Raw genomic sequence first — 17,020 nt, forward strand, 5'->3', positions numbered from 1 at the left:
CAAGTCTATAATAATGAATAGAAAGAATAGAAGTGGTAAAATGCTGCTACATTTTTGGGGACAAAATATGAATTCATACAGCTGACTTGCAAAGCATGTCTAAGAATAAGCTCTAAGGTCCTTGAAATCAACATTTAAAGATATCACTGATTATTAAGTTGCATGTGAACTATACAGAAGTATGATCATTTCTGACCATTTCAACCTGTGAATCAATGAAAAACTGGCTTTATTATATGTTATTTATAGGGCTGCAATTAATGATTGTTTTGATAATCAATTTTTTTTTGTCAGTTAATCGATTAATAATCGGATAGCAAAAGGTGCTTAACAGGAATTTGAACCAGGTGAAGCGAAAGCTAAGCGAGGAGTTATGGATAGAGCATATTCACCGAGAAAGGAAGAAAGTTTTTCATCTTAAATACAAATTGTATATATTTTTTTGTACAAGTTTGGCCTAATTACTGCTCTAAGTGGGTTCTTCTTTTAGCAATTTACTCCAGTTAACGATAATTTGATTTCTAAATTAGTTGACGATTATTTTAATAATAGATTAATAACGATTAATTGTTTCAGCCCTAGTTATTTGTTACAGGTGTATAAGGTTTCTAGAGCTGTAAGGGGAGCTGTGGATATATGCAGTGATAGTTTGCTGAAGAAATTAGTGAAGATTACTATTACATGAATGTGCATCTATTATGATCTTTAAATCTGCAGGTGAGATAAGAGCAGTGGGACCAGTTCATGGGATTGGAAGTCAGACAGCTAGGGGGCTGGTGCACAAATGACTCAGTTCTGAATAAGGAATGATCCTCTCGTTCCGGAGGTCATGACCTGAACACAAAAGCCTCAGCATCAGCAGCCGTGCAGGAGAGAAAGTGGAAGGCATTTAATTCATCAGAGTACAGCTCTCCGATGACTAGCATCTCGCATCGTTCTGCAAAGCTGTGGTTCAGTAGCGGTTTTTGACCAGGACTGAACTGTATTATGAGGGTTTTAAATCTATCATTATTATGTGATCTATATATGTTTTTGTTTTTTTTTTTTTTTTTGTGCGTGAGGCATCATGAGGAGGGGTTCGCCCAGGGCACCATTCATGCAAGACCCACCGCTGCGCATCATGATACTCCAAGCTGCAATATAGCAGAGAAGACAGTGAATGGGACTGAAAAAGTATTTAAAATGTCTCCAGAATATGTTTCAGAGCTGCTGCAGGAACAGGGCTGTAAAAATTTCATTTTTCGATTGTGCTACCCGTTAGATACACAATTAAAAGGAAATACATTGATTTCAATATTATTAAATATTGGACCTAGTTGTAGCGACGATCAGCGGCCAACTCTTGCTTAGCTACAGCCCTGATGAGCGTTTACGAAACCACGTAAAATAATTATTAATTAACAAGCAAATAGTTTGATCGCGTCAGGAGAAATGGATAGACTAGTTAAATGTTGATTACTGTTAATATATAAATACATACTCAACGTCGGTTGTTTTGTTTGGCCGCGCTCCCAATTAGCCATTCTCTTGATAACCTCATATTCAAATGCTGTGTTTGTCATCTTTACCAGGTTTTCACACGTACGTGAACGCATCTCGGTCATCGACGCTGTCCGTATTCCTCACGCGGCGTCTCTCTGCGGCCATGGTAACACTTTGCTCGACGTTGGACTGCTAATTCATCAAATACCTCAGCAACAGTCGCTTTTTATGCAGGTATAAGTAACGCTTTCCCCCCGAAAAGTACTGTTAAAACCACAGTGCACGGTACGCGTCGCTTGTTTTCGTCTCTTTGTGTGTTTAAGGCTTTCTGGGAGTATAAGGGGAATGTTTGCTTACTGACACACGGCCAGTTTGTGCTTTTGTATGCCGCCTGACCGCGAGTTAGCAAAAAAAGCTAACGTCAAGGCGGGTGGTAATGTGTACGTAACGTAATAAAGATGTTGAATTTCTTTTTATTTTGCGATCTCCTTGTTAATCGCTTTAAACATTAAATCAGCGTCCCTGTCACCAGCTAGCTTGATTATCATGTAGCAGGTGTTGCAGTTTAAGTTATCTGACTGTAAGCTGCACCTTTAATCTCCTGGGCATTTGCACTAATGACACTTCACTTAATGAATGATCGCAGAGTTGTGTGAACTTTTCAATTGCTTAAATGAGCTAACGCATTGTACGTCTAATCGCGTCTTTAATTCGGGTACTTGTTTGGTCCTCTGCAGCTGTTGATAAAGCATGAATTTGGCAGAGATATGTGACAACGCCAAGAAGGGCCGTGAGTATGCCCTGCTCGGAAACTATGACTCCTCCGTGGTGTACTACCAGGGCGTGATTCAGCAGATCCACAAGCACTCTCAGTCCATCAGAGATCCAGCTCTGAAAGTTAAATGGCAGCAGGTCAGTCAACCTTTCAATTCAGTGTAGTAAGAATGCATTGAACTTGCAGGTTAGCAGGACAAATGTACCAGAGTTTGATTTGTGTTTTCTGACTCTGGCTAAATATGGTAACAAATGTAGAGTATGGAAAAAAAAAATCTATGTATTTACACCTGATCCCGTTGTCTAACTGTGGTATTCATTTATCCATCTACTTTTTCATTTTTCTGTCTGTCCATCCGTCCAATTGTTCGTCCATCCATCCACTTATCAATTTGTACATCTCTTTATCTATTAATCCGTCCATTTATTTATCCATCCATTCATTCGTCTGGCCATTCATCTGCTAATTTTTCCACCAATAAAGCCATTTGTTCACCCATCCATCTGTCCAACTATTCATGCATGAACTTGCCCTTATGTGTCTATCCTGTCTTTCATTTATTAATCTACCTGTTCATCCATTGTCTGTTAATGGATTAACTTAATCCATCTCTGTCTGCCCTTACAATCTCTAATTTTTGCTGGTTTTATTTTTAAAGCCAGAGCTCAACAGAAATATATATAGTAATTGAAGAGGAAACTTTTGTACTTATACTTTGGACAGATGCTTATGCTACTTTCAACCTGGAAAAATTTGGAAAGTGAACATGGAAATTATGCAGGGACCCTGTAATATGGTTATTTTTTTAATTGTCTAAATCCAAAAATATCTGAGATTATCTTCAAACAAAAATCAAGATAAATCAGTTTTATTTTATCAGAATAAAAACAATACAAACACGTGAAATTGATCAAATGAAACTGATAAAAATACAGAAATGTCAGAGGAAGCTGAGATTGTATCTTTTATATTCTGAATTTAAATTAGTTCCCTGTTCCCTGAGCAGGGATTTTCTCTCTCACTCTCCTTTGTCACTGTTCAGCGTTCATATGACCCTAATCAAATAAAAAGTTGTGATTTACAGTATAAAAGAAAGCCATTTGTTTTTGTTGGGGACTTACAAAAATGTATACTCTCCCAATGTTGCAAGGCAGTTGTCAAAAATCTTGAAATCCTTGTTTTATCAGGATTTAATGATACTGAGAGGTTTGACAACCCTGAAATGGTTACGGGGCCTTTATGGTATGTAGCTAAAAAGCATTTCCCTGAGAAAGGCCTTAGGATATCCTTGTGTGTTGTATTCAGAAAAACGCTACAAAAGACATGTGCAGAGCTTCAGGTTGACCTGAGGACGTGTTTTTGATCACAAATTGCTTCCCACTGAACCAAGCTGAAGGAGGACACCAGAATTAAAAACAAAGATTTAAAAACTACGGAGTACTCCAATAAAACATACAGAGAAATGTGATAAATAGTATATTCTCCCTCTGTCATAAAACTACTCTCCAGGGGGGAAAATGTTTCATTTAGTGAAATGTTTGAAAAAAACAAAAAACACATATATTAACACATTTATTAATGTTAGGACACTTCCTCTGGCTGGTGCCGATCGCCGTCATCATGATCCAGTTCTAAAGAACATCAAATGACCAAACGGATCAGTTTATAATGCAGCAGGCTCATCACTGACTATGAGAGCTGAATAACCCAACAGGAAGTGACCCCTGACTTGAGTAGAGCAATGAACCCTGCCTCCACCTCAAAATCCAGTTTTGCTGCCTTAGATATGAAATCAACAAATTCCTGCAGTAAAAGTGAATTGTCTGACAATTTGTATCTTATCAAATCTTTAACATACAGTATTATAAAACCTTGTTTAGTAATCATACTGCTTTAGTGTCTAAGAGTAGAACAATGCAGAGCAATACATTGGAATAAGCTTGGATTGGTAATATTACTTGGACTGACCCTTCATCAATTACCAAACTCAATTGGTTTGAATCTTGAAACTTGAGAACAGTTAAGTTGGGTTTGAAGTCATTCCCTGAAGTATTCTGTTGTGACTGGAGAGGTAAATGGAGCTGATCATGATCATCTTCATGACAGTCAATCTGTTTCTACTTGTCTTGAAAATAATTCTGACTGGGTCCAGGCAACAGATTGAGACCCGTTGATAGAGGTTATCTATGTTAACTGTTCTCCAACTGTTTGGTCATATATTTATCTCCTACAATATTATCAAGTGTTCATATTTGATGTTCCTAATATTTCCGATTTTCCATCCTGAAGCTGTAAATAAAACATCCCTTTTTCAGAACATTTTGAAACACCGCGCTTTTACTACAGATGTCTATAAACATTAGAGGCTGTGTTTTATTCTAACTCTCATTGATTGGATGTTGCTACAATGGTCTCTTTCCTTCTATGCGTGAGCAGCTCAGACAGGAATTGACTGAGGAATATGAACAGGTGAAAAGCATCATGGGAACACTTGAGAGCTTTAAGTCCGAGAAGCCCGTCGACATCCTTGTCCCTCAGCCAGAGGAGCGACCAGAGGATCCACTAGTTTGGCCCCCACCCATCCCAGCAGAACACAGGTGAGTGAGGGTGTATGTGTTTATCAATCTACCTTTATATATTTTAACTTTTGAAACTAAACCAAAGTTTTCTAGATATATATTAAGTTGTACACAATGACCCCGGCTGATTTCCAGTTCTAATTGCTTGTTTTGCTTTCCAATTGGCTGTCTTTGACAAAGTGTATGTGGTAAATGGAGCTAACCAGAAAGTCAGCGGGCCAAATGGATGGAAGAAAGCGCACTAAACTCCACTAAATGGGATTTTGCATAGTCAGTTTTATCTTTACAGCCGCTCCACATCTACATTCCACTTACAGAACTGGTTTTAAATTTGTGGGAGCCATCTCCTGTCAGTTGCATTACCACTGTTTGCCTATCAGAAATGATCTTTGTTGGTATGTTCAACCATCAGTGTGTTTGTCTGTTCTCTGTGTATTTATAGGAATCCTGTTGTAGCAAAAAGGCCTAGCAGTGCATTGAAGCAGCAGAGGAAGGAGTCTCCTGGTCTACAGCACCGAGGAGCAGGAGGACGCGCTCAGGCCAACCCTAAAGCAGAACGGCAGGGAAACCGAGACGCCCGGGCTGCAAAGGCCAAAGATGATAAGGTCCGACAGCCACTGTTGTGTTTCAGTTGGCCAGTAAATAAAGAGGGGGGTTTAAAATAAAAACTTTTGGTTTTTTTATTATCAGGGTAAAAGAGTGGATTCTTTGGGGGATGGAGAACAGAAGAAGTTTGATGGTACTGGATATGACAGTGACTTGGTGGACTCACTAGAGAGAGACATAGTCTCCCGCAATCCTAATGTACACTGGTAGGATGGCACACACCCTTTCATACGTACTTCTTGACATGTTTCTGCCAATTGGATGATTGTTTTTATTTGTTTTGCTGACTGACGTTTTTCCTGTGATCTGTAGGGATGATATTGCTGATTTAGAAGATGCTAAGAAGCTTCTGAGAGAAGCCGTAGTGCTGCCCATGTGGATGCCTGACTTCTTCAAAGGGATTCGTCGACCATGGAAGGTAGATCTACAGTGCCCTGCATTAATAAAGATGCCCCTTCAATTTATTTTATTAAGATTTTCAAAATGTTTTACTAATAAACATCTGAAAAAATGTGGCATGCGTTTGCATTCATCGACCCCCTTTTACCATGACATGCCTAAATAAAATCCATTACATATAATTAGCTTCAAAGTCACCTGATAGTGGAGTCAGTTTAAATCCAGCTATTCTGTGAAGGTCTTTAGATGGTTGTTAGAGAACATTAGGCATCATGAAGACCAAGGAACACAGCAGACAGGTGAGGGGTAAAGTTGTGAAGGAATGCAAAGCAGAGATAGCTTATAAACCAATCTCCCAAACTTTGAACATCTCAGAGATTCAGTCCGTCATCTGAAAATGACACGACTGGAGACCTACTGAAACATGGCCGTCCACCCAAACTGACAGGCCAGGCAAAGAGAGCATAGGTCATTGAAGCAGCCGAGAAAAACCAAGGTAATTCTGCAGGAGCTGCAGGGAGTCACAGCTAACATTGGAGACTCTGTTGATAGGACAATTATTAGTTATACGTTTGACTAATTGGTCATTTATAGAAGACTGGTTAGAAAAAAGCCATGCAGAGTGCAGTTTGCATCCAACCATGTAGAGGATACAGCATGCATGTGGAACAAGATGCTCTATGCAGATTAGAGCAATATCTGACATTTTGGCCTACATGCAAATCACTGTGTGGTCTAAAAAATATATTGCACATCACTCTGAACAAATATCCCCACCAGCAATTCATGTTGTGGGCATACCATTGTTTAGCAATAACAGGAACGCTGGTCAGAGCTAATGGGAAGAAGGACGGAGCTAAATACAGGGCATCCTGGAAGGAAACCTTTTATAGGGGCTGAAAAAGACTTGAGACTGGGGTGGAGGATTACCTTCCAGCAGGACATTGAGCCTAAACATACGGCCAGTGCTACAGGAGAATACCTTTTAAAGCATATTAATGTGTAAGAATGGCCCAGTCAAAGTCCAGACCTAAATCTAAATGAGAATCTGTGTTTGACATTTGTAATCTTCAGATGTGCAAATCTGGTGGAGACATACCCCAAAAGACTTGCAGTAAAAGCTGGTTCTGCAAAGCGTTGAGTCAACAAGGATAAATATGGCACACCTCAGATTTGTAACAAATGTTTGTTTCATTTAACTATAACAAGTTGTATGTTCTAAAATACGCACTACTTTGTATTTGATGGTCTGTCAGATATAAAAATTTAAGAGGTATGAATGTATTTGCCTGGAAGTATACTAAAACGTAATGTGTACACAGTTCTAAGTACTTATAAAAGTCAGACATGTATGAGATGAGTGGATTCCCCCTGTACAAAATGTTTTGTTGTGAACCTCTCTATGGTCTATGCTTCAGTCTGTTTTCAACTAATTTATTGTGTGTACACCAATCTGTTGAACCCTCAGCCTTTCTCGCTGTCATCATCTGTGTGCCAGCCTCAGCTTAGCTTCATCATGTGAGGCTCTTTCCCCTCAGGCCTACCTTTTTGAGAGTCAACACTTTTTTTTACAACAGCACAGTTCTTAGCATTTTTCTTTTGTATGCACACATTAGTAAGCGTTTTAAACTGAAAACAGAGCAGTGCTTTCTTTCAGAATGCTGAAAAACAGAGTAAAATATTAGTATAGAAGGGAAAGTAGGTTTCATTAGCTTTAACATTTAGCCACGCGGCGCCCGACTGCGAATCACAGATCATACAATATTGCACAAGTGGTTGATGCAGACGGACACTTCAAAAAGTTTTGGAGGGCCTGATTTTTACAGACAATTTAAGATCTTCTTAAAATGGAAAAAAGTTGGTTAGGTTTTTATTTTTTTAATTTAGAATAAGTAGGACCACAAACATCCAGCAAATTATTCATTGTTAATTAAAAAAAAAAAACCTCCAGTACTTTGAACTGGACTGTTTTACTAGTTACTGATCATGTCTTTGAATTTCATTAAGGAAGAGCATTTATTTATTATTTATTTTTTTAAATCCTAGGTGAAAAATATTCATTTTATTTACTCTAAAGACACACAGACAGTGGCAAGCTGCTCGGATTAAATCACAGTACCAGTAGATCTGGATTTGAATTTAATTGAATTCAGTTTTATTTATATAGTGCCAATTCACAACACATGTTGTCTCAAGGCACTTCACAAAGTCATTTCAGTCGAATCATATAGATTTCAAGTCAGGTACATACATTCCAATTAATCCTAACAATTGAACAGTGCAGTCAGATTCAGTTATTTATTCAAATTGGATAAAAAGTTTTTTTGTCTAAGGAAACCCAGCAGATTGCATCCAGTCAGTGACTTGCAGCATTCACTCCTCCTGGATGAGCATGTAGAGACAGTGGACAGTCACTGGCGTTGACTTTGCATCAATCCCTCATACTGAGCATGCATGTAGCGACAGTGGAGAGGGAAAAACTCCCTTTTAACAGGAAGAAACCTCCAGCAGAACCAGGCTCAGTGTGAGCGGCCATCTACCACGACCCACTTGGGATTAGAGAGAACAGAGCAGAGACACAAAAAGAACACAGAAGCACTGATCCAGGAGTACTTTCTATGGGAAGGAAGTAAATGTTAATGGATGTAGCTCCTTTAGTCGTTTCACCTAGAAAGAAAGAACAGATAAACTCGGAGACAGTTTTCAAGCTTAGTCTCAAAGAGAGCACATAGAGTTAGTCACAGTAAAAGCTCAGTCAATCGCCATGTCTAGGAGAGAGAAAGGGTTAAACACTGAAAGAGAGGGCTATGTGGATCATCTGTAGAAGGTGAGCATTAAGTTGTTGCCAGCAGAAGCTTGGACGATGTCCCCCTCCAGAAAGGCGTCACAGGCAGACACAGAGTCAGGCCAGGTGTAGCTTCTAGGAAGAGAAAAGAGAGAACATAAAGTTAAAAGCTGAAATAGCAGCAAATCATCCAAAATTGGAGAGTAGTAGGATAATGTAGCAGAGAGAGTGAAAGTGGTCATTATGTCCTCCAGCAGCCTAAGCTTATAGCAGCATAACTACAGAGATAGCTCAGGATAACCTAAGCTACTCTAACTATAAGCTTTATCAAAAAGGAAAGTTTTAAGCCTAGCCTTAAAAGTAGACAGGGTGTCTGCCTCACGGACCAAAACCAGGACCTGGTTCCACAGGAGAGGAGCCTGATAACTAAAGGATCTGCCTCCCATTCTACTTCTAGAGACTCTAGGAACCACCAGTAAACCTGCAGTCTGAGAACGAAGTGCACTGTTAGGAACATATGGAACAATCAGATCTCTGATGTATGATGGATCTAGATCATTAAGGGCTTTGTATGTGAGGAGGAGAATTTTAAATCCTATTCTGGATTTAACGGAGCCAAATGAAGGGAAGCCAAAATAGGAGAAATATGATCTATCTTTTTAATTTTCATCAGAACTCTTGCTGCAGCATTTTGAATCAGCTGAAGGCTTTTAACTGCATTTTGTGGACATCCTGATAGTAACAAATTACAATAGTTCAGCCTTGAAGTAACAAATGCATGGACTAGTTTTTCAGCGTCACTCCTGGACAGGATGTTTCTAATTTTGGTAATGTTCCGGAGATGAAAGAAGGAAATCCTAGAAACCTGTTTAATATGGGATTTAAATGACATGTCCTGGTCAAAAATAACACCAAGGCTTTTTACTTTATTATCAGAGGTCAATTTAATGCCATCCAGGTTAAGTGATTGACTAAGCAGTTTCTTTTTTAAAGACTCCGGTCCAAAGACGACAACTTCTGTCTTGTCTGAATTTAGAAGCAACAAATTTAACGTCATCCAGGTTTTTATGTCTTCAAGACATGCTTGTAGTCTATCTAACTGGTTGGTCTCATCAGGATTCATGGATAAGTAAAGCTGAGTATCATCAGCGTAACAGTGAAAATTTATCCTATGCTGCCTGATAATTTTACCTACTGGAAGCATATATATAAAGTAAAGAGAATTGGACCAAGTACTGAACCCTGTGGTACTCCACAATTAACCCTGGAGTTTAAAGATGATTTATCATTTACATGAACAAACTGGAATCTGTCAGACAAATAAGATTTAAACCAGCCTAGCGCTGTATTCCTGCCTTTTTAAGAGAATATTGTGATTGACTGTATCAAATGCAGCACTGAGGTCTAAGAAGACAAGTACAGACACAAGTCCATTATCTGAGGCCATAAGAATATCATTAGTGACTTTCAGCAGAGCTGTTTCAGTGCTATGATGAATGAATAAATGAATGAATGAATGAATAAGTCTCTTCATTAATTGGAGGAAATTTAGGAGCCCCCAGCAGGCACCCAGTCCTGGATATGGAGCCGCTCAGCTGGAACTGCCAGTCACTACTGCTACCTTCAGCTGCATGTAATGGTCTATCTGATGTTCTGTTTTATTCACTTTTCACCTCAGGGCGTACTAATGGTCGGCCCACCAGGCACAGGAAAGACCATGTTAGCCAAAGCTGTGGCCACAGAATGTGGGACTACTTTCTTCAATGTGTCCTCCTCCACCCTCACCTCCAAATACCGGGGCGAGTCTGAGAAACTTGTCCGTCTGCTGTTTGAAATGGTGAATGCTTCTGCAGACTCCTTTCCTGGCTCATTGCTCATTGATTATATGCATGTGAAAGAAACTCGATTCCTTTTTTATTTTTTCTAGGCCAGATTTTACGCTCCAACAACCATCTTCATAGATGAAATCGACTCCATCTGTGGCAGAAGAGGGACGTCCGATGAACATGAAGCCAGCCGGCGTGTCAAATCAGAACTTCTGATTCAGATGGACGGTTAGTAGACTACAGAAAGAAGGTATTATGTGTAATAGTTGCAGATTGAGTGGATTAGCCAAGAAAAAATGAGGGTTAAAAGTATAAACTTGTTACTGAGTTGGGGTCATGAAATAGATTTGGAATTTAAAACTACCTTGGTGCTGAATGAAAACTATTCATTTTTAATTGTAGTTATGTGTGTTTTTCAGGTGTTGGTGGAGCCTTGGAGAATGATGACCCCTCTAAAATGGTGATGGTGCTCGCTGCCACAAACTTTCCCTGGGACATCGATGAGGCGTTACGGCGGCGGCTGGAGAAGCGGATCTACATCCCCCTGCCCACAGGTGACCTTTCCAGCCACCACTGGCCAACTTGTGCCACTCAAGATAAGGAGGATGCATGTTGATATATATGCTGCAGACCTGTGCTTCAATAGTGTTGATCCCTTCCTCTTGAAGCATCACCCTAATGTCTAATCTGTTCTGTCTGGATGTAGCTATTGGCCGTGTGGAGCTTTTAAAGATCAACCTGAAGGAGGTGGAGTTGGCTCCTGATGTCAACCTAGACATCATAGCTGAAAAGATTGAGGGATACTCAGGAGCAGACATCACTAACGTCTGCAGGTTTGTGTGTATTCACATAAAATGATCAGATGTTGCAGTTGAATGTCAGTATGGTACCTGCTCTTTTCTCATCCTTGTTTATAGAATACACAATAAAAACAATAAAAACAGGTTTAAAAAGTGTTCACGCCGTTTGACCAGATCCACAGCTTAGTTAGAGAATCTATTGACAGGAGAATCGCCGGTAATTCGCTTCACAAATCTTACCTTAATATAAGTTTGACAAGTTATTGCTGAAATAAACCAATCAAAAGTCCTTAGCGCCTGCAGAAGACGAGGCCATGGCGACTAGAGCTTCGGTAGAATACTCTCACCGCTGAGTTTGGCGATTCTTCTGCTTTACTTTGAGAGCATGGCAAATCTCCAACACAGACTTAAAATGCTGTGCAAACCTGTCAAGATCATATTTCCTCCTCTGAGATTTGCGTTCTGTATTCAGGTAAGCTGCTTCTATCAGGGAACCATGTGATCTTATGTCTCACATACATAAAGAATATCGATGATGTGTTACAGATAATTCCTGTTCAACAGGGTCAGAGGTTTGAAGCTGAAAAAATAAAATCTGCAAGTGTGAAAAAAAAACTTGAATCTGAAAAGTAGTTTTGAACTTTTTTTTTATCCAGTTTCACATCTTTTTTTTTCAGTTGCAAATCTTTTTTCCAGTTTTTTTTCTGGGGAGGGTTAAAATAATTTTTTAGGCTCAAATTTTTTTCTTTTGAACAAACTTTATGGCCCCAATTTAGCTCCATTGAGAACTCAATAAATCACTTTAAGGATTTAGAAAATGATTTAAACGACCCGGTCTTCATAGCCAAGGTGTGTACTGAAAGCTGAAAATGTAGAGATCCAATCCAGCACCAGAATCATGCAACCAGACTGTTATCTTCTGTTGTAGAATACTCTGTCTTTACACATGAATTAGAAAACAATCACAAATGGGTTCGGTTATTTGATTTTTTACATTTATTAATCTGTTTTCAGCGTTGATCATAGTTGATCCTAATTTAACCTTATTAATATCTGTTTAAATGCTGTAGGCATGTGCCTTTATGAGATTTTCACAGTATGATAACTTTTAGTAAAAATACCACAGCATCTTGGTATTTCAAAACAACAGGTTTAATTATATAACTGCTTCTATTTAAAACAAAGAAGCAACAATTATTCCTTCTACTGCTAAAATAAAACCCTGATTATTGCAGATATAATAATGTTTTCTATTAAACTTGATGTTATTTGGATTTTAATACATAGACACAAGCAAAAACAAAATATTTTTTATAAGCTACACAGAATATTATTTATTTTATCTGTGTTTTTGGCTAAAGGAATAGAAAGTTTGTCTATCTTGTGAATAAGGGAAATGTAAACGAGTCTTCTTTCAGCCATCTGACTGGCAGTGCCAAGCAACAGATTGGGAAGGGGCAGCACTTCTACACGATGCTTTTTTGAATGGGGAATTGAATATCACGTAAATATTTTTAGTTTTCTCTTGGTCTGTGGATTGGTTTTGAAACATTTTATGTAGGGAATTTCAGGACTTAATGTTCTTATTCCATCTCTGTTCATCTCTGGCTTATTAATCCAGTGACCTTGGATGTGCATTTCCTCTAGAAACAGCTTCTAGCTGTAGGCAGGATTTCTTCACAGAAATTGCTCCATCCTAATTCTGAACAGGTGAACTATTAAAAACCCTGAATTCCAGACTGCAGGAACATTGAGTAACGGTCTTCTCTCTTGTGTGTGCATCAGAGATGCATCCATGATGGCCATGCGTCGTCGAATCCAAGGCCTGAGCCCCGAGGAGATACGAGCCCTGTCTAAAGATGAGCTGCAGATGCCTGTCACCATGGAGGAATTTACTCTGACTCTGAAGAAGATCTCAAAATCAGTCTCTGCTGCAGACCTGGAAAAATATGAAGCCTGGATGGCTGAGTTTGGCTCAGTATAGAAAAAAGATTCACACAGTTGGACCAGAGGGTTGACAAGAAAATTCACAACTATGAGGTGTTAAGACTTTGAAGAGGATGGGAACTTCAGTGTGTGAGCCAATAAGCACATCAGGGATGTTGGAGTTCACATCAGAAGCCTGGCATCTTTGAGAGAGCATCATGAAAACTTTAAGAAGCTCCGCTTCTGCTTTTTCCACTATATGTATCCAGATAAAGACCAATTCCATCTTACTCCTGGTTAACTTTAGGGATGTCAGTTTTATTAAGCTGAACATTTCTGACCCAAGAAACATAATAGTCATTGTAGGAAAAATATATTTGTTTTTGTAAAACGTTCCTTTTAGGCTCCAATCCTGTGCAGCCCTCTGTCAAAACGAAAGAGGAAAAATAAAACATCTATTCCACAGAGCATCAGGCCTGACGAATGAGAAAACATTTCAAATAAAGTGGTCAGCTTTGCGTTTGCAAGATGTTCTCAGTTTTTAAAAATAGGGTACAGTTTATGTAGCATAATTCAACATTGTTCTCAGACTAAAGTATTGTAATTATTACTGTTAGTAACTTAAATCTGTTGTATTCGTAAGAAATCTATATTTCAGCACTTTAAACGTATATTCTTAAAAGCTCAGTTGACACATGCTGACTGAACACTTACATTTTAGTGCTGTGTTTCTGCTTTGTTGACTGATTGTGTTTTTTGTGGATTTTTATATTTGCCTGCTGTTTTAGATGAACTTTGGACAAACATGCAGATTTTTCTTCTTTAAAATAAAATATAAAATGAATTCTCTGTTCTCTCCTGGCCTTCTTAAGTTTATGAGATTGCTCAAAGTCTCAAGTCTTAAAAGCCTGTAGAGATGTTGGAGAAAGATGTATGAATTAACCCACGTTTGTTTTGTTTGTGCTCATTTTTACTCTATTAAAGGCTGGTCTCTGCAACTTTATTCAACATAAGTTTGGTTGATTAGTCATTTGTTAGCAGTAACTGATGATTTCCATCCTTAGCTTAAATCACATCCATTTATTGTCATTCTATTGTATAATAGTGTAAGGCAAAGTTTCAACATATTGGTGGGAAAATTATTAAAAAGGTAAAAATAAAAAGTCCATTGGTGCTGCTTCCAATGCTGCGGTACCGGTCGATGAACCCACGTTCCTGCAGCAGCTTTGAAACAGATCCTGGAAAGAAGGTAAATTCACGAGTGGGTTCTGCCGCAAGTGTGTTTCAACATGAAAATCATCAGAATGGATGATTTTCCATTTAACACAACGTAGAGCTCCCATACTTCACTACATGTAGTAAAGTTTTTATTATCTGTTAAGTTTTGGGAACAGCTTTCATTGTGAAGATTACAAAGGATCGCTGTCTTTAAATGACTATCGTACGTGTAATCATGTGACATGTCAACTCTTAACACAAAATCTATAAAAGTGGAAAAAAAAAAACATTTTAAAATACTTTGGCACATGATCTTAAAGCCGATATTTTTATTAATCTCAACACAAAAATATCCAAATATATAACGTTAGACTCATCTTTAACATTCATTAGCTTTGTGGAAAATCAGCTTTTATTCAAACCATCGTAAATTTTACATGTAGAGAGACTACCTTTGGTTATTACTACAACGGGACTGCAAAACTTTATTGGAGGAGTGACCACAAAAAACCAAACACAATACAGAGTTAAGACTGCTTGAAACAAACAATCTGGCTATCGGGAATCTGAAGGGTAAGGGCAGGATAGGCAGGTACTGTGCTAAATTGGTAATCATAAATCAGATCACACCTGGGGTACCTCAAGGCTCCATTCTTGGGCGGCTTTTATTAATCATCTACACTGCTCAAAAAATAAATAAAGGGAACACTTAAACAACAATATAACTCCAAGTAAATCAAACTTCTGTGAAATCAAACTGTCCACTTAGGAAGCAACACTGATTGACAATCAATTTCACATCCTGTTGTGCAAATGGAAAAGACAACAGGGGGAAATCTTTGTTGATTATCAAGACTCACTCAATAAAGGAGTGGTTCTGCAGGTGGGGACCACAGACCACTTCTCAGTACCTATGCTTTCTGGATGATGTTTTGGTCACTTTTGAATGTTGGTGGTGCTTTCACACTCGTGGTAGCATGAGACGGACTCTACAACCCACACAAGTGGCTCAGGTAGTGCAGCTCATCCAGGATGGCACATCAATGCAAGATGTGGCAAGAAGGTTTGCTGTGTCTGTCAGCGTAGTGTCCAGAGCCTGGAGGCGCTACCAGGAGACAGGCCAGTAAACCAGGAGACGTGGAGGAGGCCATAGGAGGGCAACAACCCAGCAGCAGGACCACTACCTCCACCTTTGTGCAAGGAGGAACAGGAGGAGCACTGCCAGAGTCCTGCAAAATGACATCCAGCAGGCCACAAATGTGCATGTGTCTGCACAAACAGTTAGAAACCGACTCCATGAGGATGGTATGAGGGCCCGACGTCCACAAATGGGGGTTGTGCTCACAGCCCAACACCGTGCAGGACGCTTGGCATTTGCCAGAGAACACCAGGATTGGCAAATTCGCCACTGGCGCCCTGTGCTCTTCACAGATGAAAGCAGGTTCACACTGAGCACATGTGACAGACGTGACAGAGTCTGGAGACACCGTGGAGAGCGATCTGCTGCTTGCAACATCCTTCAGCATGACCGGTTTGGCAGTGGGTCAGTAAAGGTGTGTGGTGGCATTTCTTTGGAGGACCACATGGCCCTCCATGTGCTCGCCAGAGGTAACCTGACTGCCATTACGTACCGAGATGAGATCCTCAGACTCCTTGTGAGACCATATGCTGGTGCGGTTGGCCCTGGGTTCCTCCTAATGCAGGACAATGCTAGACCTCATGTGGCTGGAGTGTGTCAGCAGTTCCTGCAAGATGAAGACATTGAAGCTATGGACTGGCCAACCCGTTCCCCAGACCTGAATCTGATTGAGAACATCTGGGACATCATGTCTTGCTCCATCCACCAACGTCACGTTGCACCACAGACTGTCCAGGAGTTGGCGGATGCTTTAGTCCAGGTCTGGGAGGAGATCCCTCAGGAGACCATCCGCCGTCTCATCAGGAGCATGACCAGGTGTTGTAGGGAGGTCATACAGGCACGTGGAGGTCACACACAATACTGAGCATCATTTTGACTTGTTTTAAGGACATTACATCAAAGTTGGATCAGCCTGTAGTGTGTTTTTCCACTTTAATTTTTGTGTGATTCCAAATCCAGGCCTCCATTGGTTAATAAATTTGATTTCCATTGATGATTTTTGTGTGATTTTGTTGTCAACAGATTCAACTTTGTACAGAACAAAGTATTCAATGAGAATATTTCATTCATTCAGATCTAGGATGTTTTATTTGAGTGTTCCCTTTATTATTTTTAGCAGTGTAGATGATCCCACCATTTCAGATTATAGTGTACTGCAAAATCCTATTACTTGATATTTCTGTCACCATTAGACCATAGTCCACCAGTCGCTGGGTCAGTATGTCCGAAATATCCATGAGAATTTCTTCCAACTCAATGCAGAAAAGACTGTCATTGTTTTCTGCCCCATAAATTCAAGATAAGAAGTCAGAACTAAGCTGGACTCCATGGGGCTAAAGACCACAGAGCAAGCAAGAAAGCTGAGCGTTCTCATGGGATCAGACCTGAACCTACAAAAAGTCAGCAGTCACTCTACTACCACCTTCAAACATTACCAGTATAAAGGATTTCTTGAAAAAGGACACCGAAAACTAGATTATGCTTT

General features: G+C 39.5%; 1 protein-coding gene across 2 annotated transcripts; it reads left to right on the plus strand.

Annotated features, from left to right (window-relative positions):
* The first annotated feature begins 49 nt into the window (after positions 1–49).
* katnal1 (katanin p60 subunit A-like 1) lies at positions 50–14,022 on the plus strand. 2 transcript variants are annotated; one of them, XM_047370828.1, is made up of 11 exons: positions 50–1,767; positions 2,220–2,394; positions 4,694–4,854; positions 5,279–5,441; positions 5,527–5,648; positions 5,755–5,860; positions 10,305–10,463; positions 10,554–10,680; positions 10,872–11,006; positions 11,159–11,285; positions 13,038–14,022. In XM_047370828.1, the coding sequence occupies exons 2-11, from the start codon at positions 2,233–2,235 to the stop codon at positions 13,234–13,236; spliced, it is 1,461 nt and encodes a 486-aa protein (XP_047226784.1). In that variant the 5' UTR covers positions 50–1,767; positions 2,220–2,232; the 3' UTR covers positions 13,237–14,022. The 2 variants fall into 2 exon arrangements, with proteins under 2 accessions (XP_047226784.1, XP_047226783.1); XM_047370827.1 differs by having other exon boundaries at positions 50–1,716.
* Positions 14,023–17,020: the final 2,998 nt, after the last annotated feature.

Source organism: Girardinichthys multiradiatus, chromosome 7 (genome assembly GCF_021462225.1).
Source record: "Girardinichthys multiradiatus isolate DD_20200921_A chromosome 7, DD_fGirMul_XY1, whole genome shotgun sequence".
Classification (NCBI taxonomy): Eukaryota; Metazoa; Chordata; class Actinopteri; order Cyprinodontiformes; family Goodeidae; genus Girardinichthys; species Girardinichthys multiradiatus.

Bases quoted from the DNA above. Each gene is read 5' to 3' on its own strand.
- katnal1 (XM_047370828.1), top strand. From the start codon at position 2,233: ATGAATTTGGCAGAGATATGTGACAACGCCAAGAAGGGCCGTGAGTAT. The intron at 5,649-5,754 runs GTAGGATGGCAC...TGTGATCTGTAG, and splicing joins CGCAATCCTAATGTACACTG to GGATGATATTGCTGATTTAG. The intron at 5,861-10,304 runs GTAGATCTACAG...TTTTCACCTCAG, and splicing joins GGATTCGTCGACCATGGAAG to GGCGTACTAATGGTCGGCCC.